The following is a 21,529-nucleotide window of genomic DNA, read 5'->3' as shown; positions in this document are numbered from 1 at the left end:
TTCACAAGGCGTTCCCCCTGTGTGCATCTCTATGCCCAAATTTCCCTATTCAATAAGGACACCAGTCACAATGGATTAGTGTCCGCCCTAACAACCTCATCTTTAACTAATGACATCTTATTTCCATGTGAGGTCACATTCTGAAGTACTGGGGTTAGGACTTAGACGGATGAGACCTGAAGAACACCAATAATTAAGATTCAGATACTCGCCATACCCTGCCTTACAGTATGAGGTATGTTCTAAGTTGTTGCATCTCAACTTGTCAACCAGATTGATAGGTTTTTAAGAGATCAGGAAGGCTGTCTAAAGTGTCTTTGTATATTTTGCCTACAGGATTCAGTGAGTTTCTTGTATGTGTAAGTGGCTCAAAACAATGTTATCTGATGATGTGTAACAAACAAAAATTGAATATGGAAGAGCCCCTAAGAAATGTTTTGAACAGAGTATGTTATGACACTTTGCCTTATAGACAACAGTTGCTGTACTTGTCAGAAAATCGCCAAAGTAGATGTTCAAGATATGTTTTAACTCATTTGCTTAAATAACTCTATGCCTATCATCCACACCAAAAGGCTGTTTTCCTGCATGGGCAACAGAAGGCATAATTATTTGCGAGAATTTTCAATGTTTATCCTTTGCTTTCCTAAATGGCACAGTAGAGTCTCTGCACCACTCTGCATGTTTGCCAAAAGCCTATTGTATTTCTGAAAGCACTACAGTCCCTGGAGGATGGAAACTGAGCATGTGCTCCTGGAACCTTTAGAAATAATTTTTAAAAGTTAACTTCAAAGTATCTCAGAACTTTCCTACATGAGCACTACTGAGAAACACCACAGGACAGGCTGATATTACCCCCCACAGGCTGTTGTATAATACATTATCAATTATCGTTATCAGTTTTATTATCGCTATCAACACATTACCAGTTTACTCCATATCTCTCAATTTTAGAATAGCAGCCGGAAGCATGGAACACTTTGGAGTTTAATAATTCAATTTATGTTTAAACATCTCGGTGTTTCCTCTGCTTGTTAAAAGGAAAAAATGACTTAGAACAGGTAATTTTCCGTTTGACTAAAGGCATCAAGAAAATCCATACTTAAGTGATTTTACTCTTTTACAGCTGTTTCTCACCCATTGTATTCTTATTCCCCTAGCCAATACGCAATAGTGTTATAGTTATTATTTTATATTCTAACTACAATCATAAAAGACTTCCAGTATAAGAACAGTTTACAATAAGAGATAAAATAGTGCCCAAATCCCATAAGAGAATAAAACTAGAGAAAAGAAGCATATTTATTTATGTCTAAATGTATAGAACTTATAGATTCGGTTCTATAATTTTGGCAACATTGAGACTGATAATATTTTAAACACCTAACTTTCACTATGATACTGTTGACTGTCCATTGTTTTTATTTTCTTCAGAAAGAGTTAAATCAAATAAAACATCCTAAAGGATGTATTTCCAATATAGAGATTCCGTTCTCCCCTGGGCTCTTAACGCTGGCCACCTAAACATGCACTATAGTGATTCAAGTTCAACTGGTACCCAGCCACTGCAAGAAATTATAATTGCTTATTGTTTTTAAAAGAAGACTTTTCTCTGTAATGAATCTAGAAATGTATCACTTGTTGGTATAAACAAGCTACGTTGGGAAGTGATTGATGGTTATGTTTCTGCAACATAAATAATTCTGTAATCATTTGGTAATTGATTTACCCTTCATGTTGTTTTTGTATAATAGAGGCAGACTGTGTTTATGACTCCTTCACTTACTCTCCTGGAATCTCCTTGGGAAATAAGGCATCGGTGCACACTTTAAACAGGGGGAATGTTTACAAGCACCTACTTTGTGTCAGGCACTGTTTTGGGAGATGGGGAATCAAGAAGGAGTAAATTGTGGTCCCTGTCCTTGAGGTTGTTATCGTCTAGTAGGATAGATGCACCCACACAAAAAGATATTTAAATATAATGTATAGGATGTAACATGAACATGGAGTAGGGTATTATGGGAACTTTTAGCCCAATAAAATGGTGTGATAAGGTTTTTGAAGGAGATAACACTTGAGTTAATTAAAGGACAAACAAGAGTAAATCGGGTGAAAAAGGTAAGAAAGATGTTCTAAAATAAGGAACAGCGTGAGGCAAGGCATTGTAGTATAAAACAGCATTGGGGCATTTGATGACAAAAATGCAAGAATATGATTTTAACTGTTACTGATAACATTTGCTCAACATTTCTCCCATATTAAGGACTTGTTAAGCAATTAACATGCTTTTTTCTTTTTCTTTTTTGTAATCCTCAATATTATCTCTCCCCATTTTACAGATGGGGAAACTAAGACTTAAAGAGATTGGATAATATGTCCCAGGTCACATAGCCACAGGTCACAAAACTGATCAGGGATTTGAACGAGAGACTGCGGTTAGTGAAGTGTCTCAACAAAAGAGGAATAGGGGTGCACTATACCTTCGGCCTCACCTGTGTCGTAGACAATGCTGCAATCATAGCCACTGCCTTGTAGGTCTGCTCCTCAGGTCAATAATAATGATGATTGCCCTGGCCGGTTTGGCTCAGCGGTTAGAGCGTCGGCCTGCGGTCCGGGGAGACCCGGGTTCGGTTCCCGCTAAGGGCATGTACCTCGGTTGCAGTTTGTCCCCGGCCCTGGTTGGTCGTGCAGGTGGCAGCCACTCGATGTGTCCCTTTCACGTCGATGTTTCTCTCTCTTCCTCTCTCTCCCTCCCACTCTATCTGTGTAAAAAATGGAAAAATGTCCTCTGGTGAAGATGGAAAAAAAAAAAAAAATGATGATCACAATGAGGACAGCAGCAATAAACAAGGCTTGCTATGGCCAGTACCTTACAGATCTTAAATTTTTAAGGCCTTTCACTAATAAAAATAAAACAACATTGTACATACCAACTTAGCAATAACAAGAGATAACATTTTCCACATGCCAGACATTGCTTTAAAAACTTCACTGTATTATCTTAGTTTAATTTTCACAGGTACCCAGTGATGAAGATACCACTACTACCCCCATTTTATTGATGAGTAAACTGAGTCATAGGGAGGTTACGTTGCCCAGTATCACATAGCCAGTTAGGGGTATAGCCAAGAAGCAAACCCAGTCATTCCAGCTTCATAGTCTATGTTCTTACCTAGTATTGTTCACTGCCCATCATCTGTCAAAAACAATGACCAGACTTCAAACCACTGACTAATTTCATTTCCCTTTCTTTACCTGCTAATGACAGAAAAGTAATTCTATCACATGCTTGGACTGACAAATGAAAAAATAACAAAGTAATTCTGGTCATAAGCCCTCTGATTCTACAGAAATGATCAATCTTATCCTAACGTGGAAACCATTGCCAGAAACAGGAACACAGAGTTCCAAATTCCACTTCCTTTTTTTGGATGCCTTACAGGGGCCAAGGTCAGACCATTGAAATCTGTGCAGCAGTGGCAAGAAGAGATATTGCTGGCAAGAACCGGAGAGTCCTACCCTCTAATATAGATGGTACCTTTCTTCGAACAAGCGTAGTTTTAGTTAAAAGCGCTCAACACTCCGTTATTGAAGTGATGGCTGGGTAGTCTTATTTCTATTGCCTTTTGGAAACTCATACAAGCGTAGGCCCAGCTTTGCTACGTCTTCAATTATGAGAGTAGCCAGAAATACAGGTTTTTTAATGTAAAATATCTTAATACTTTTAAATTCCAATAACTAGTTTTAAAAATTAAAAAATTCATTGTAGAAAAAACAAAATACATCTGTGGGTCACTTTCAGCCCTCAGGCCTCAGTTTACAATCTCTCATGCTGTCTGTAGTCTTGTAACTTTTTATGGTCTCACCTTCTTGTCTGAAAATTCAGAGAGTTGGACAAGTAAACTCTAACTTTATTTCTAAACCCCTCAGATTCTTCGAAGACAATGCCTTATTTTGTAATGTAAAAACATACCAAATATAAGTTTGAACAAAATTTTAAGTCTTGATAATAAGTAACCTCATTGTCCAGAAAAAAACTATCAACCATTATATATAGAGGGGACATTAGAGAATATCTGAAGCTTCCCTATCGCTCATGTCTATATGACAGATGACCCCAGAGACAGAAGATGACTAGCTTACAGTTAAGTTGTAAAGTTTGAGCTCAAACACAGGTTTTAATATATATCCATCATCAGCCAGCTTTCTTCATTCTATTGAGGAAGTAATTTGAACATCTAGATCCAACCATTCCTGCAGTCATCTCTGTACTGGGTTTTCCAATTACATGCACTAATAAATCTGTCCCCTTCTCATTGTTTTCTTCTTGATTTAACAACCTGAGTTGGGTTGTCACTTGGAGCCCAAAGAATTGTACTAACAGTGCCTCATGAGCAATAGCTCCTTTCCATATTTCTGTTATCGCCTGCTTTTCTGCAGGTGGAAACACCTGTCTTTTCTTATGCTTACCAGTCATACAAATTCTTTAAGTTCTAACTTCCTCAGTGAATATTTTCCCTACTATTAAATCCACTCCTGTGAACACATACACTTTCTCCCTCCATCACTTCTGCATTGTAATCAGCATCTTATAATTAAACACTTTCCTATTATCAACTTATTTGCCATGTATATATGTAATCTTCCAAACGAGACTATAGCTTCCCAATGCAGGTGCATATCTCACAGTATCTCCTGGTTCAGCCACCAAGCCTGAGAGAGTGCTTAGTGCAAGGAGTAACTAGTCACTTATTTAAAACTTAGTTCTAAGTAAATAGAACTCTCCTGACCATTCCAGCTTAAGTTGTATAGACACCTGGCCCCAAATCACAAATACCAATTATATTTTAATGTAACCTATTACTGTGTATCAAATTTCTTTTTTGTAAGGGAAAGCTCTCTGAATCATTTGGCTTTTACCACTTTTTGCACAGTACCATTCTTCTGGAAAGAAATGTTTAATTTCCTTTGTTCTTCAGTTTAGAGAAGCCAAGGTTATTCCAAGTGTGTAATGAGGCAAGAAACTCTCTTATTACTTTTGCAGTGTTTTGCATCTTCAGAATGTCTCTGCTAGTACCAGTGCAGAACAGTTCCTGCCCACTGCACCGAGGAGGTGTGTGGGGTGGGGGGACCAAAAAACATACTTAAAGAATGCAATATTTTCCCTCAATGAAGAGAGAAATGTGTGGCTATTTAAAAAGGAATCTGACTTAATAGCCCTGGCCAGTTTGGCTCAGCGGTTAGAGCGTCGGCCTGCGGTCCGGAGACACCCGGGTTCGGTTCCCGCTAGGGGCACGTACTTGGGTTGCGGTTTGTCCCCGGCCCTGGTTGGTCGTGCGGGTGGCAGCCACTCGATGTGTCCCTTCACGTCGATGTTTCTCTCTCTCTCTCCCTTCCTCTCTCTCCCTCCCACTCTATCTGTACAAAAATAAAAATGGAAAAATATCCTTGGGTGAGGGTAAAAAAAAATAAAATAAAATAAAAAATAAAAAGGAATCTGACTTAATAGTCATTTAGTTCTCTCAAAGGTTGGAGAATTTGTTTTCTGAAATGCAAAGCAACGCTTAAGAATACTGCATAGTGGAGCTAACCCAAAATGCCTCAAAACATATCTGAATGAATGAGTCACTAGTATTCACTTAAAATATACACACTCATATACATATATATAGTTAACTAACAGTAGGTCTTACATTTTATGAAAGGTATGGGCTTTTGAGTCATCACCAACAAAGTCAAATAAGTAAATGAATAAAGATGGGATTTCTATGGCTAACAGTGACTCAATGTTAGCCATATTTTCATGGCAAGATGTAAGGTGAATTACATGGAAGTGAGTAGCTTGAACTTACAACTCACTTGGTCTAAAGTCCCCCTGAATGAAATGGGAGTTTATATAGAAAAGACACAGTTTTAGGATTGCCCCTTTCTCTCAGCATATACACATGTGCACATACAGACACACATGTACACAAACCTACACATGCACATGATATTCATTTTGGACATCTGTAATTCAGATATTATAAATAATTCCTAGCCACTTTTCATGGCAATCTAAATAGTGCACAATTGTTTACAGGGCCTGCTTCTACACTCCCTCAGTAACAGCTGTAAGTAGCTAGTTCACACGAGGTAGCCACCCATCACCGCCACTGCATAATTTAGGAACATATGGTGTAGCTTTGCCATGCCAACTTCTAGGTATGCACTCTACCATTCTGACAAAAGAAGAAAAATAAGCCCAGAACTGTTTTTCAAATTGTCATTTATGAGCTGCTGAAACATATATGGTGACAGCATGATGGCCAGATTTTTATTTTGGTCATAAATTATCATTACCAGCACGTTGTATTTAGATTCACAGTAGTACAAGAAAAATATATCTATAAATGGTAAACTACATTTTCGCATAGTCTGTTTAAAGTCTCTTCTGTTACTGAGACAATTGCTGGAATGTCCAGGCACTCCTTTGCAGTAAAAGGGAAACCAAATTAACTTAGAATTACCCAGCGATGGCACCTGCTGGCTCTGCCCCTTCCCGTTATTCTTCTGGACTAAAAGAGTTGCTGTTTGTTTGGGTTTTTTTTCCAGCTCAGACAACGTGGAAAGACTGACAACAGTCTGGTGTTCAGATATATCGGCGAACAGCCCAACTCTCTCCTTCATACTCTTTATGAGCTTAGTGCCTAAAAGTACATTCTGCCCATGTTGACTACAGTAGTGCCCCCTTATCTGCGGTTTCAGTTACTTGTGGTCAACCATGGTCCAAAAATATCAAATGGAAAGTTCCAGAAATAAACAATTCATAAGTTTTACATTGTGTGCCTTTCTGAATAGCATGATGAGATCTCATGCCCCTCTCCTCCACCCCACCCAGACGTAAGTTGTCCCTTGTCCAGCCTGTCCGCACAGTGTATGCCACCACTCCATTCGTCACTTAGTAGCTCTCTGAACTACCCGACTGACGATTGTGGTACCACAGGGCTTATGTTCAAGAAACATTTTTACTTAATAATGACCCCAAAGTCATTCACTTAACTTTAATTGTAGTATATTGTTAAAATTGTTCTACTTTATTATTACATATTGCTGTTAATCTCTTATTGTACCTAATTTATAAATTACCATAGGAGTGTATGTATAGGAAAAACATAGTACATTTAGGGTTCAGTACTGTCTATGCTTCAGGCATCCACGGAGGCCTTGGACATATGCCCTGTGGATCAGAGAGGACCACTGTATTCGATACATGCGCTAAGGGAGGGGTGTAGGCCTCTCTCAACTCCAGTAGAAATAACCCTGGGTAAAAAGGACACTTGACATGTTTGCAAGACGTTAGGGTTGTTTTTCACTTTAGAATATTTCTGGCCAGTGTTGCATATTAAAAGAAGGATTTGAAATCCGAATGCCCCATGCCTCAATCACCACGCTTTCACCGGTGCGCACGTGCCATCGGCAAGTTACAAAACCTTTCTGAGCTCAGTTTTCTCTTCTAAATATGAGGATGGTTATTCCTATGTTATCAGGATTATTAGAATTTAAAATGACCTAAGAACAGAAAAAGAAATGTAAGTAAAAACTAATAAAACATGAATACTATATATTTTAGTTAATGATAATGTATCAATATGGGTTCTTTAATTGTAACAGATGTACCGTATTATAGTAAGATATCAACAATGGGGGAACTGGTAAAAGGTATATGGGAACTTTCTGTACTATTTTCTCAATTTTTTAGTAAATTTAAAACCTCTAAAAAATTAAGCTATTTTTTAAAATGATCTAAGTAAAGTGCCTTGCACATACTAGGTACTTGAAAACTGGCTGCCAGTATTATGAATATAGACTATTTGTTTTCATAACGTATATCAGATGCAGTATAATATGATCTTTTTTTATCCCCAGCTTTATTGAGATAAATGGCATATAACATTGTCTAAGTTGCAGGCACATAGTGTGATGATTTGACAAGATGATCTACTCTTTTTCCCCAATTCAGCAACTTTTTTTCATAGGCAGTTTTCTTTCTCTCCCTCTGTTACTCTATTACCTTTCTCTACATCATGTTTTATAGCTTTTTCTAGTTCATCCATTTCCAGTCTACCACAAACTCATGTTTATTTTACAACTTGTTTATATTTCTCCAAGACTAACTTCAGTTTATCAATCTTATTTGTTGGCTTTGAATTTTATCAGTGATTATGGAAACTTTTCAGTTACTCTCAGTGATGGCGCTCTCTCTCTCTCTCTCTCTCTCTCTCTCTCTCTCTCTCTCTCTCATCCAAGTTCCAAGCTTTCTTCTTGGAGAAAAATAGCAAAATACCCTATTCCAGAAAGACACTAAAAACTTAAAGATACAGCAATAGAAAAGTTTGGTTTTTCTTATAATAAAGAGATAGATATTCAGCTTCCCAAGATAGCTGGCAGTCCTGAGACAGCTTTGCTAGGTTGTGTATTTAGCACTAATTTGTTGCAATTACTAAAAATAGTTTGACCAAGTGTTATCAATCTATTCTGTGGTCTTTCTGATGGCCACATGTAAAAAGAAAAACTACTTGCCCCTAAAAGCACAGCTTTGAATGAATTCAGATAAAACATACAAGTCAGATCAGAAACACGTGGCCTCCTGATCATCTTTCTCAGGTGGCGGAGGGTTGCCTAGAAGAACCAGTCTCTGAGAATGGGTTTCTCTCCCTCTGGTGCTGGATGAAAGCATCTACTTAAAGCACAGAGCTCTAAAGCCTTTTGACTGATCAAGGGAAGTTTGTTTCTTATTTTTTCTTTAAATCACAACAGTTTTCATTGCCTAATAACTGGGACATCTTTGGTTGGTGGTCTTCTTAACGGGATAAATTTTAAAGATGGAATTTCATCTTTAAAGACACAATTACCATAATAATTCCAAGCTGAAACCTGAAATATGAGATCCTGTGCGTGGACTCATCACCTGATATTAAAAGATATCCAAAAACCTTTTACTATTCTGAGGATACTTTTGCTCTACTGTAGCCCAAAGTACAGGTTGAAAAAGCAAGAGGCTAGTGATGGAGTGTGTAGACCACCTGTTATTTCTCAACCAGGAAATGAGTTTTGTATTTGATAAAACTGATACCCAAGCTTGTGCTAGCTGAAATAAATCTTCAGTGCTGTCTGGTGTGTGTACATATACAAGCAAAGCAAACAGAAAAATCTGTGCTCACTCAAGATAAGGGGGATGAATATAGGAAAACCTCAGACTCTACTACAGAAACATAAAATTCAGTCTTAACTGGCAGCCACCATAAATTCACTATTTTAAGAAACTGATCGCACCACCTTGAGGGGGTTGGAGCTGCCTGCACACCGCCCCCCGCCCCCGAGGCCTTCCCTGGCTTTTCCGATAGCTCACGTGCTGCACAGTCACTTAGGACACAGAACAATGCTGACTTTCTTCACTGACTCACTGGGCCAGAGTACCTGACCCCTACCCTTCTAGTTCCGAGCCCCACCCCCTTCATCCTGCAGTCACCGCCCCGCCTCCTTTCTCTGGCTGGAGAACAGGGGATAGAAATAAGCGCTTTTTTTCCATGTCAAAGGCGGCCCGCGGCCACCTCAGCCTTGCCCCAGCCTCAGACACACAAAGCTTCTGATGCGTGTAACTGCGAGGCTTTCTGCAGCGGCACTTTATCTAGCAGCGGTGGCAAGGCACTGGGGCCTCGGAAAGCCAGAAGGTCGCGGCGAAGTCACCTTGGGAAGAGAAGAGGGTCAAAGGGAGGAAGGTAGAGGGCCTGACCGAGGCAGAACGACCAGAGGAAGGTGCCCCTGCTCTGGGGTCAGTGAGGAAGAGGGATTGGAGGGAACCCGGGCCAGGCGGAAGCGGTGCCCCAGGACCCTTAGGCGACTCCAGTCGGCGATCAGCTGACCCGGGCGGAGGGAGGGAAATGCCCTTCGCAGTGGGACTGGAAGCTTCGCCATCCCGGTTTGCTTTCTCCCGCCTGGCCGGGCGGGAGCTCTCAGCGCGGGTGAGCCGAGCGCTGCTCGGGGCGCTCTTTTCTCTCCACAAGGGCGCCCCCACCTGCCGGGTGCCCCCGCCAGACAAGCGCACGCCCAAGAGGGCGGGCCGGGAGCTGAGTGCAGCCGCCGGCCGCTGGAGAGTGCCAGGAACCCCGTCAGCGAGCAAGGCCTCTATGGGCGCCGCAGGCTGCAAGTCACTCCCAGCTCCTCCAGGGCCACTGAGCGGGACCTGCCAGGCTCGCCTCCCAGCGCTCCCTGGGAGGCCCGGGCGCGCGCCACTGCGCTCCAGGCCCCTCACGGGTCCCGGTCGCGGGGAGGGGGCCTGAGAGCCCCTTCTCCTGGGCGCGGTCTCCACCTCCTTCTGCTCCTCCCCGCCAGCTGCGCCGCCAGCTCCCATTGTTCGCCCCGCCCGCCTGGCGACGTCGGGCGCTGCTGCCTGGGCCTCCCAGGCGCACCTACCTTCTGCTGCCGGCGAGCCATGTCGGTGGGCTGCTTGGCGTTGAAGGGGTAGGCGATGCAGCGCATCACGAACACGTAGAGCTGGAGCCTCTTCTTCCTCTCTTCCTCCTCTTTTTGCAACCGCTCCAACTCCTCCTTCTCCTTCTCGCTCACCACCGACGGGCTGGGGCTGGAGGGCCGGCCGCCACCGGCGCGGCTGCTGGGCTGCAGCCCCCCGGCCCCGCCGCCGCTGCTCGCGCCGCTGCCCCCACCGCCGCCGGCGCCTACCCCGGCCCCGGCGCCTGCACCGCCGCCGCCCCCCAGTCCGGCGCCGCCGCCCGAGCTCTCGCTGGTGCGGCTGGGAGACAGGCGCGCGCCGGACGCGGCCGAGCCGAGCACCTCCTTGCCGCTCTCCTCCTCCACGATCTCATCCGATTCCTCTTCGCTGGACGAAGGGTCCAACATGGTGCGGCCTGGGGAGGGGGTCCCTGGAGCCCCCGGCTTGGGGTGCAAAAGATGGGGGGCGCTGGAGGCAGCTGGGGGTCGGCTCTCCCGGATGGGCGCTTCTCCCCAAATCAAGGAGCGAGCGCCCTACAGCTCAGCCTCGGCCGCCGCGACTGCTTTCTTCGCCCGGCGATCCGGAGCTGGGCTCAGACCCAGGAGCGCGAGGGGAGGAGGGGAAGGGAGAGGTGCGTCCGAGGATCCGAGGACCCGAGGACCCGAGGTGGGCAAGGGGGAGAGTCAATTGCAAGCTTGGAGCCCGCAGCCGGATGCCATCTGCAGCCGCTGAAGAAGGCGCCTCCAGAAAAGATGCCGAGTGTTGCAAGCTGTCGGTGCAGCCAAGAGCCGAAGAGGCAACTTGCCGATTGGGGAGGGAGCGGCGCTTACGTGTTTATTGGCTTAACTCTCCCGTGTCCGTGGCGTAAAGGGTGGCTGCAGAGGGCTGGAGGAGGGAGGGCGCGAGCGTCCCCAAAGTCTCAGTGCTTCAGTACCGACCCTAATGCTTTCCTACCCTCCTCACCCCTCCCTTTTGTGGACAGTTGTCTCCTTGATCCTCAGCTCTCATTGCCTCGACCTCTCTCCCCCTCCCGCTGACAAAAGTTCTCGGGGGAGGAAGAAATACACAACCAGTGATGACTTGTTAGCGAAGATGGAAAATCCAGAGGTCTTACTAAGAGAAAGTCGGCGAGATCCCATGTGGTAAACAGAGAGCCTATCTCCCTTGCCCAGTCTTAGTACCTGGGCGTGGGAGCCGAGGGGCTGGGCAGCGTGTTTGTCCCACCTGTGTAAACTCAGATTCCAGAGACTTGCTTTACGCCCACTCTCATTAAAATAAAAGTGAATCAGATTTAGAGCGGATTTGTGTATTGACTGTGCAGCTCAAGTAATTTAAGTAGAATCCCTGCCCTTGCCTACCCTGCAAAAGCTATGATGAACACCCTTCAATTCCAAGAACTGGGAACACTTTCTTGCCCTGGTGAGCCTACCAGAGAAACAGAAGGTTGCTCAGCCCTTTCTCCATTCTGGCTCACCAGAGGATCTGGGTAGAGGAGTAGGGACCCTGAGATTAGACAAAGACACCCCAAAAACTAGTCGGCATCAACATCTACTGCGACGATTGTCGCAGTATCTTCATCCCTGCCTCTCAGTTATCTATTAATTCCAAAGCAGCAGATGGTGCCATCCCCCCCCCCCCCCCTTCTCTGAGGCCAATAAATCGCGGACGGTGGAGCTGGCCAGCGTGCTGAATCTAATCAGCGACCCGCAGATGGATTGAAAACAAACCAACACCCTCCACCCTTGGATCTTAAGCTATTTAGAGCCCCCACCCATTTCCTATATTATGTATTTTCTAATGCTCTGATTATTAGTAGATGCTCGTAGGAGTTCTTGTAAACATGTAGCGGGAATTTAAAGTTTACATCACATCTGTATTTATTTTCAAATATTTCATGACTGATATTCAAGTGAAGCTCCCTAGCTAGTCTCTTTGAGAACCAAAAATAAACTCAAGACAGCATCTAGTTTCATATTAACTCTAACCATCCTGTTTGATTTTTTAAATTAAGTAATATATTTGACTTTACCACCATACTCACTTCAAGGGCATGACTTTTGTGGCCATCACTCACTCTGTATTATTATTTAAAATAAATAATCTAGTGGTGTGGAAATTGTTACAATTTGGCAGTACTCACCTTATAATTCTTTTAAAGAAGTAAAATATCTTCAAATTATGTTGTATTGGTTTCTCTGGAACAGAAAATATAACAGGCCAAACAATCAACTAATAACTTTTATTCATCAATTTTTATAGGGTGAACATTGTTCTAGGCACTTGGGGTGGATGGAATTTTTAGAAGACATTCTCTTAAATAATCTCCTTTGGGAGATAAAATGTAAACATGTGAAAAAGACTGACAGCCCTTATTTCAAGACAGCGTACCAACAGATCCAAGTTAGCACACTGCTAAAAGCTTGTACGGGTGAAGCAACTGAGAATGGAAGAGAACAATATATTTCTCAAAGAAGAGAGTTAAAATTTAAAGGAAGGAACCATATGCATGGATGGTGCAAAAGGAAGATATTACAAATGGAAAAAGATTTTCAAAGCCATAGTGATGGAGCAAAAGACCAAATGAGGTACAAAGTGTTATGGAGGTGGGATGTGGATAGGTAAGGGAAAAGAAGAGCTGAAATAATAACCCTTTTGGTCAAAAGGAGGGATCATGTTTAGGACACAAAGAAATGAATTTAGTTAGATAGGGAGCATGTGATCATTTGTGGGAGGGGTGCTCTTGAGGGTCACACAAAGGCCATTCACTAATTAAATATTTCTTCTTTAAGCAATCTTAGTCATTAAACACTGGTGAAGGGTGACCATAAATTCTGTCTTCAGAACCACTTGGACTTTCTCAATTGCTATAATATGGTTTTGTTGAGTTTTATACTTTTACAAATTCCTTTGGATCTATGTGGTTTTTCTGTTTTGCCAATTATACTCCTTAAAACATAAAATCAGTATCTGCCTTTGTTAACCATATAATCTTCTGCTTTGGGTATTAAGCATAACATAAGTTAGAGAAATATAACACTCTTTTTAATCCCCATCATGAGTATTCAAAAAGACATTACCAGGTTTCAATAGAAATACTTTTATAATTTTTAATGGTGTGCATTGCTATCTATTAAAATGTATATCCTTTCAAAGATATCTTTTACTGAAGGTAAAGTAAATTCAATGTCCTTGGAGATATCATAACTCTTTGCTACTGAGGAAGATTAGATATGCCAAACAGGCCTCCTTAGACATCTGAGCCAGGAGATATGGCTTAGATTCTTAGATTCAAAGTTTGATAAGCAAGAAAGAAAATAACCCAGAACACATCCAAAGGCTCTTAACATCTACTTCTTGTTAGCATCCATATTCTTATTTAGAAAAATACAATTCTACCACAGATTCCAATACACAAAGTATTTATATCCTCAAATAAGCTCTTTTATGTGTTTTCATGTTTGCCACCCCCCCCCCCCCCCCGTTCTGCTTAGAATAAATTGAATAACCTCAAGGTGATGAATAGATTTTAGTCAGCCATCTGGAGAATATATCACGAAAGAAGAAGTTATAACATTGATTTTTTAAATCCCACCCACTAAAAGCAAAGTCTAAGGGAAATGGAAAGACTGAGACACTAAACCCAGGTTTTCTAATCTAGACCCAGATTACTGTCATTCTCTGAAGTGTTGACTGTCAGTATGTAAAAGACCACAAGTATGAGAGAATATCTAACTCTTTGGCAATTTATAGACACTTTGGTAAAAAACAAAACAAACAAACAAAAAAAACTATTACACCTTTATGTCACTCATATAACATGTTTTAAAGAAATTAAACAGAATTTAATGAGTATTTTAAGGTTTTTGTATGTTTGTTACTAGAAGATAGAGTTTGGCCAAGTGAAAAAAAATTTTTTTAAATCTCACATACAGTTTATATTATCTGGATGCAATAATCTCTTCCAATCAATATTTGATTTTATTTTTAAAATATTATTTTTTTAAACTTTATCTTATTTGTTTATTTATTTATTTATTTATTTATTTATTCCTTTATTGATTTTAGAGAGAGACGAAGGGAGAGGGAGAGAGAGATAGAAACATGGATGAGAGAAAACATCGACTGGCTGCCTCCTGCATGCTCCCTGCTGGAGGTCAAGCCCAAAACCCGGGTAATAGAACTGGTGACCTTTTGGTGCATAAAATAACACACAACCAACTGAACCACACCGGGCCAGGCTCAACATTTTATTTTTAATTTGAAGAATAGCTCACAAACATCAGAATGATAATTGAAATTTATGCTATGCCTACATCAAGTTAAATGCTAGTCTCTCAATTCCAATAGCAGAGTTATTCTGAGCAAGTTATTTAATGACTTATACTCAATTTTTTTCATATGTAAAATGAGGGATAATAGTATTCACTTACTGTGGAATGACATGAAAATTGGATTAGATGTTGTATTAAAAGTGTGTTTTAACAAATTTTAGGCTTAAACATTTTTTTTCCAATTAATGGAAGAAGGACTTGTGATAAATGAGATGAGCAAAAAATTGGACACAAATATTTGGAAGGTAAAACAACATTAAAAATCCAAACCCTGGCCAGGTGGCTCAGTTGTTTCGAGCATCATCCTGTACACCAAAAAAGGTTGTGGGTTCAATTCCTAGTCAGGGCACATACCTAGGTTTCGAGTTCAATCCTGGGTCAAGATTTGTACAGGAAGCAACTGATTGATGTTTCTCTCTCATATCCACGTTTCTCTCTCTGTCTGTCTCTCTTTCCTTTTCTCTCTCTAAAAATCAATAAAACATATCCTTGGGTGAGGGTAAAAATTAAAAAATCAAATCTAGAAATTGATCCTTGAGTAAAATATTTGCTTATTTATTTACTTGATCGTTGTCTTATTTTAGATAGTATTATTAGGGACTTAGAATATGGTTTATTTTGTTTGAGAAATCTTTTCATCATTACTCTTCATTATCTGATGATTCTTGCTGAAGTGAACTGAAGTGGGTTATGATAAAATTAAAGGCTAATCATAACACTAAAAATAATAAAATCAAGTCACACAAAAAACATCACCTTTCACTCCAGGCAATAAGAGCTGTTTTGGGATGATAAATAATGCTACTTGTAGGAATTGATCTTGTAAAACCACCTTACTAAGTAGATAAAAAGGAGCCCTGGCCAAGCAGCTCAGTTGGTTAGAAAGTCATCCCAATATGCCAAGGTTGTGGGTTCTATCCTGGCTCAGGGCACATAGAAGAATCAACCAATGAATACATAAATAAGTGGAAAAACAAGTTGATATTTCTCTCTCTAAAAAAAAAAAAAATCATTTTTAAAAAAGATAAGAAAAGATGGATATTTTACAATGATTATTTAAAGTGAATTCTGAGCCCTGGCTGGTTTGGCTCAGCGGTTAGAGCGTCAGCCTGCGGTCCAGAGAGACCTGGGTTTGGTTTCCGCTAAGTGCACGTATCTCGGTTGTAGTTTGTCCCTGGCCTTGGTTAGATCATCCGAGTGGCAGCCACTCGATGTTTACCTTTCACGTCGATGTTTCTCTCTCTCTCTCTTTCCCTCCCCCTCTATCTGAACAAAAAATGGAAAAATGTCCTCAGGTGAGGATAAATAAATAAATAATTAATGTGAATTCTGAAAACCAAGTATTATCAAGGATTACCAAATTTCTTGCATACACAGTTTATTTTAAAGGAAACAGGTAGTTAGATGTGGTATACATTAAATTGCATACCCAAGTAGCTATTCCCACATGACAGGATATTAGACAAGTGCTTTGCTTAGCTCATTTCTTCAGTTTGGCTTACTTGAGTAGATGTTGCTCACCATTACATCTCCACCTCCTCAAAATAATTTTCTGGGTTGATTGTCTTGGTTGTATTTATTTTCACAAACAACAGTGGCTTTGGACTGGGAGGATTTCTGTAGATTGTAAATGGGAATGACAAAATCAGGGTTTCACATTAACAAATTTGCTTTCAGTGTTATAGACCTAAATTGGAGAGTTTTTTCACTTTAGGCTATTCAAAAAAGTACAGGACCTTATCTTTTGGAGGAAGAAGTCAAGAGAAGCTTGAAGAATGAAGGAAAAGTAAGTGAAAATATAAAGATGGGTCCTGATCAGGGTAAATACTGTCATCTGAGTCAGGGGTCAATAGGTGTAAATGAATTGGGGAAAATGCTTGAAGCAAGGTATAGTCACCTAAATGCCCAACCAAACTAGCAAAGGGGAATCTCATAGATTCTGTTCTGGGCTTTGCTCCTAAGTGTGCTTCTTCCTCTTCCTCCTCATCTTAGGGTGTCACTGGCCCTTTTAGGGGAGTCCACTTTTCCGACCCAGCGCTGATAAGAATGCCATTACTGCTCTCTTACTTCTATCATCAATAAGATCTTTCTGCCCAAGCTGATTCTAAAGAATATTTAGGAAGATACTGACATGCTGTTATTTTTCACTCTAACTCTTACCTAATAATTTGTGGTGAGGAGTAAGGGATGTCTATGAGAAGCTTGGATTGTATTATCATCGGGTTTTGGTTCATTTCAACCAGTGTAAATCTGTCTTTTCATCCTTTTATCCCATGTGGCTCTTAAGAGATATACAAGGAACAGTTGCAAATTAAAATCACAGTGCCATTATAATGATAACAGGGCCAGAGCTTAATAAACTGAAACATATATTTTAGGCTTTGTATCTAAGCAAAATTTCTGCCTTTCTTATCTAGAATTCATCTCTTGATATTTTATCACTTTCTTATCAGTGGTAAGGTACAGAAAACTAAAATAATAATTAGTACATTTAGGCATTCCTACAAATAGAGAGGGGGGTGGGTATTGCCCCAGGATTACAGGCCTTGAATCCACTCATCCCAGCAACATGGAAAAAGAAAGTTGAAAATATATCCCTAGGTGCCAGAGTACTTTATTGCACAGTGACCTGACCACTTGAAAACATGCTCCAACTGGCAAATATCACCTGATCAATATGATTACTATGCCCCCTCTAAAGGAAGAGAGAGAAGAGGGTAGCAAAACAGGCTGGCAGAGAGCCAGAAGCTTGCCTTTCTCCCTGGAACAGCAATTTTCAACCTGTGTGCCACAAAATTTTTTTCAAACACGTAATACCTGACTATTTAACCAGGGGCACTGACCTCTTTTCCCTTAGATTGTCAAATAAAAAAATAACAATAGCCAATACAACAATAGCTGTCTAGGTGTGAATGAATCAAAATTATACCTATTTGTTTTTTATCAGATTGGCAAAAAATATAACATAATTTTTGATGTGCAACAGAATTTCATTAGTTTATGTGTGCCATGAGATGCAAAGGGTTGAAAATCAATGCCCTATAAGATTATAACTCAAGCTACCACCTTTCACCAAGTAGCACAGCCTCTCAGACCTCTGATTGTCTTACAACCAAGAATCCAGGTGGATATTGTACTTGTTAATCAAGAGTGGGTCTCTCTTCATCACTTATACTTATTTGGACTCCTCGGCACTACTTTGGCAATACCTTTAGGGGAGATAATGCATGTATGTGCCTAGAATAAACTCTAGCCCATAGTGAGCTTCTAATATGCCAGTGGAGATGCAGTTAACTACTATGAAACTTTCATTACAAATAACAATGCTAGGCCCTATTTTGGGGGGAGGAGGATGGGGACACAGTTAATTGTAGCCAGTGAGAAACCTCTTGCCCCCTTAAAAGAAAGGAAACTGTGACATGTTTCATAGATCTAGAACAAATACTCCAAAAGTTTATATGGAAAAACAACAACAACAACAAAAAAAAAAACCACCAAAAGCCCCAAATAGCAATAGGAATCTTGAAAAAGAAGAACAAAGTTGGAGGAATCAGAATACTGGATATCAGGTTATACTACAAAGCCACTGTAATCAAAACAGCCTGGAACTGGAACAAGAATGGGCATTTGGTTGAATGGAATAGAACAGAGAACCCAGAAAACCACCCAAGACAGTATGCTCAGTTGATATTCGACAAAGGAGGCAAGAGCATACAATGGTGTAAAATAGCCTCTTCAATAAATGGTGTTGGGAAAATTAGACAGATACATGCAATAAAATAAAATAAAATAAAATAAAATAAAATAAAATAAAATGAAATGAAATGAAATAAAATAAAATAAAATAAAACTAGACCACCAACTTATACCATACACAAGAATAAACTCAAAATGGATAAAAGATTAAATGTAAGTGTGAAACCATAAACATCCTAGAAGAAAATGTAGGCAGCAAAATCGCAGGCATCTCACGTAGCAGAATTTTCACTAATATATCATCTATGGCAAGAGAAACAAAGGAAAAAAACTAACAAATGGAACTACATCAAACTAAAGGCTTCTGCACAGCAGAAGAAACCAGCATCAAAATGAAAATGGAGCCCTGGCTGTTTTGGCTCAGCAGTTAGAGCATTGGCCCACAGACCAAAGAGTCACAGGTTCGATTCTGGTCAAGGGCATGTACCTCAGTTGCGGTTCATCCCCTGCCCTGGTTGGGTCATGCAGGAGTTGATTTGTCTCTCTCACATCAATGTTTTTCTCTCTCTCCCTCCCTCCCACTCTATCTGGAGATAAATAGAAAAATATCCTCAAGTGAGGATTAATAAAAAAATGAAAAGGGAACCCACTGTATGGGAGAATATTTGCCAATGACACATCTGATAAGGGGTTAATTTCCAAAATATATAAAGTACTCATACAACTCAACAAAAGGAAGACAAAAATTCAATTAAAAATGGAGAGAGGACCTGAATAGACACATTTCCAAAGAGGACATACAAATGGCCAGGAGACAAATGAAAACATACTCAAAATCACTAATCATCAGAGAGATCCAAATTAAATCTATAATGAGGTATCACCTCACACCTCCCAGGATGGCTGCCATCAACAAATCCTCAAATAACAAGTGCTGGTGAGGGTGTGGAGAAAAGGGGACTCTAGTACACTGCTGGTGGGAATGCAGACTGGTGCAGCCACTGTGGAAAGCAATATGGTATTTCCTCAAAAAACTAAAAATGGAACTGCCATTTGACCCAGTGATCCCACTTCTAGGAATATACCCTAAGAAGCCTGAAACACCAATCAGAAAGAATACATACACCTCTATGTTCATAGCAGCACTATTTACAATAGCTAACATGTGGAAACAGCTCAAGTGTCCATCAGTAGATGGGTGGATAAAAAAGCTGTGGTACATATACACAATGGAGTACTATGCAGCTGTAAGAAAGAAAGATCTTTTACCCTTTGAGACGACATGGAGGGACCTGGAGAGTATTATGCTGAGTGAAATAAGCCAGTCAGAGAAAGACAAGTACCACATGATCTCATTTATTTGTAGAATATAATGAACAAAATAAGCTGACAAACAAAATTGATCCAGAGACATGAAAGTAGGGAACAGACTGACAAACTTCAGAGAGAAGCGGGGATGGGAGTGTGGGAAGAGATAAAGCAAAGCACTTATATGCATGTGTGCAAAACCAATGGACACAGACAACAGTGTGGTGAAGGGGGTGGGGAGCAGGTAGGAAGCTGTCAAGGGGGAAAAAAAGGAGGGCCATCTGTAATACTTTCAACAATAAAGACAAATTTAAAAAAAGAAAAAGAAAGGCTACTTAAGACAGGATACCTGCAGTAATCCAGAGAGTCAACATCAGAGCCATAACATAGGCCTTGGAAGTAGTGGGCGCTGTGTTCTTTCAGTTTAGCTGTAGTACTTCCCCCTTCTTCACCCACTGTGCTATCTTGGTCCACATGTACACTCTGAGAAGGTACATCAGCATGAGGAGAGCTAAAAGACGGAAATGGGCAAAGTCGAAAAGCTGGACGGGTTGGTGAGAACTCTACAGGGAACGCATGGAGCATATTTGAGCAGGCACATCAACTGCCACAGAAATACGTCCCTATTTTTTCCTTGCAGAGCATTATTTTATGCTCTAAAAAAAAACAAAATACAGACTTTCCTTCATTGGTACAAGTCCATCTCCATTTTAATCAACTCATCACAGAAAATGCAGTAAATATTTAAAGAATATTCTGCACTGAAAGTCAGTTCACAGTAGAGAGTCTGCAGAAAGCTAGACCTAAATCACAAGGCCACAACTTTCCTTGCATTATTATTTATACAGCACAACAAAATGAGCGGCCTATGAGTCATCAAGTTGTTTGCACTGTCAGCCTTTAAAATAGCACATTTGCCACACAGTGGCCATAACCCATTTGATTACTTCAGAAAATCCGTGGAAGAGGGAAAACCGTACGTGTGTGATGATGCCTTCAGGCAGGCAGTTGAGTAATCACATAAAACCCAGTAATCATTTTTTTCTACCCATACATATGCATAGCCTCTGCAGACTTCACAGGTGTAGGAATGACGAATCACAGATAACTTTATCGTGGGCTCCATGATCTATTCAAGGTTGTTGAGGGCGACTGAGTCTTCTGTTTCTTGTTGACGTTTTTCAATTGGGTGATAAAAAGTGATGAGTATTCAAAGTGTGCTCAAACTCATGGTACAAAATATGTAACTGTAAAATTAATCTCTTATAAGAGTAGCTAGTTTAAAAATAAGAAAAATTATTGTGAGTTCTCCCCCTAAGTTTTTGCAGTTTAATTGGCATATAGGTGATAAAAGCAAATTTCTAGAATCCCCACATCAACCTTATATTGCATAATTATTAAGTCCCAAGGTCAAATAATTGGTTTGTTTGTCCTATTAATTACCCTTGTAATGCCATTGTTTGCATACATATTGCTTTCTTATTCTTACAGACATGACTCACTGACTAAAACGTGTCTAGGTACCTATTGTTTTATCCATTTAGTTTTTTTCTAGAAAGAAAAAAATACTCATGGCAAAAATAAAAAACAGTTCATTTTCATAAAGGGTATGAGTTGTGTCTTTGGAATCAGATAGACTTAGGTTCAAATTCTGATTCTACCAGCTGTGTGACTTGGAAAAAGATAGTTGATTCTGTGATTC

The 21,529-nt window shown here is 40.6% G+C and overlaps 1 protein-coding gene across 17 annotated transcripts in view; it reads right to left on the bottom strand.

The window, feature by feature from the left end:
- CADPS (calcium dependent secretion activator) overlaps nucleotides 1–11,722 on the bottom strand; it is a 479,176-nt gene extending 467,454 nt beyond the window's left edge. For all 17 annotated transcript variants that reach the window (XM_036266617.1, XM_036266610.1, XM_036266613.1 and 14 more), the window contains exon 1: nucleotides 10,456–11,722. In XM_036266617.1, coding sequence (XP_036122510.1) covers nucleotides 10,456–10,899 — 444 coding nt within the window. In that variant the 5' untranslated portion in view covers nucleotides 10,900–11,722. The remainder of the gene's footprint in view (nucleotides 1–10,455) is intronic.
- Nucleotides 11,723–21,529: the final 9,807 nt, after the last annotated feature.

Source organism: Molossus molossus, unplaced genomic scaffold, assembly GCF_014108415.1.
Source record: "Molossus molossus isolate mMolMol1 unplaced genomic scaffold, mMolMol1.p scaffold_m16_p_18, whole genome shotgun sequence".
NCBI classification, from domain to species: Eukaryota; Metazoa; Chordata; class Mammalia; order Chiroptera; family Molossidae; genus Molossus; species Molossus molossus.
Note: the sequence above shows the minus strand (reverse complement) of the source record. Positions and strands in the feature narration are given on the sequence as shown.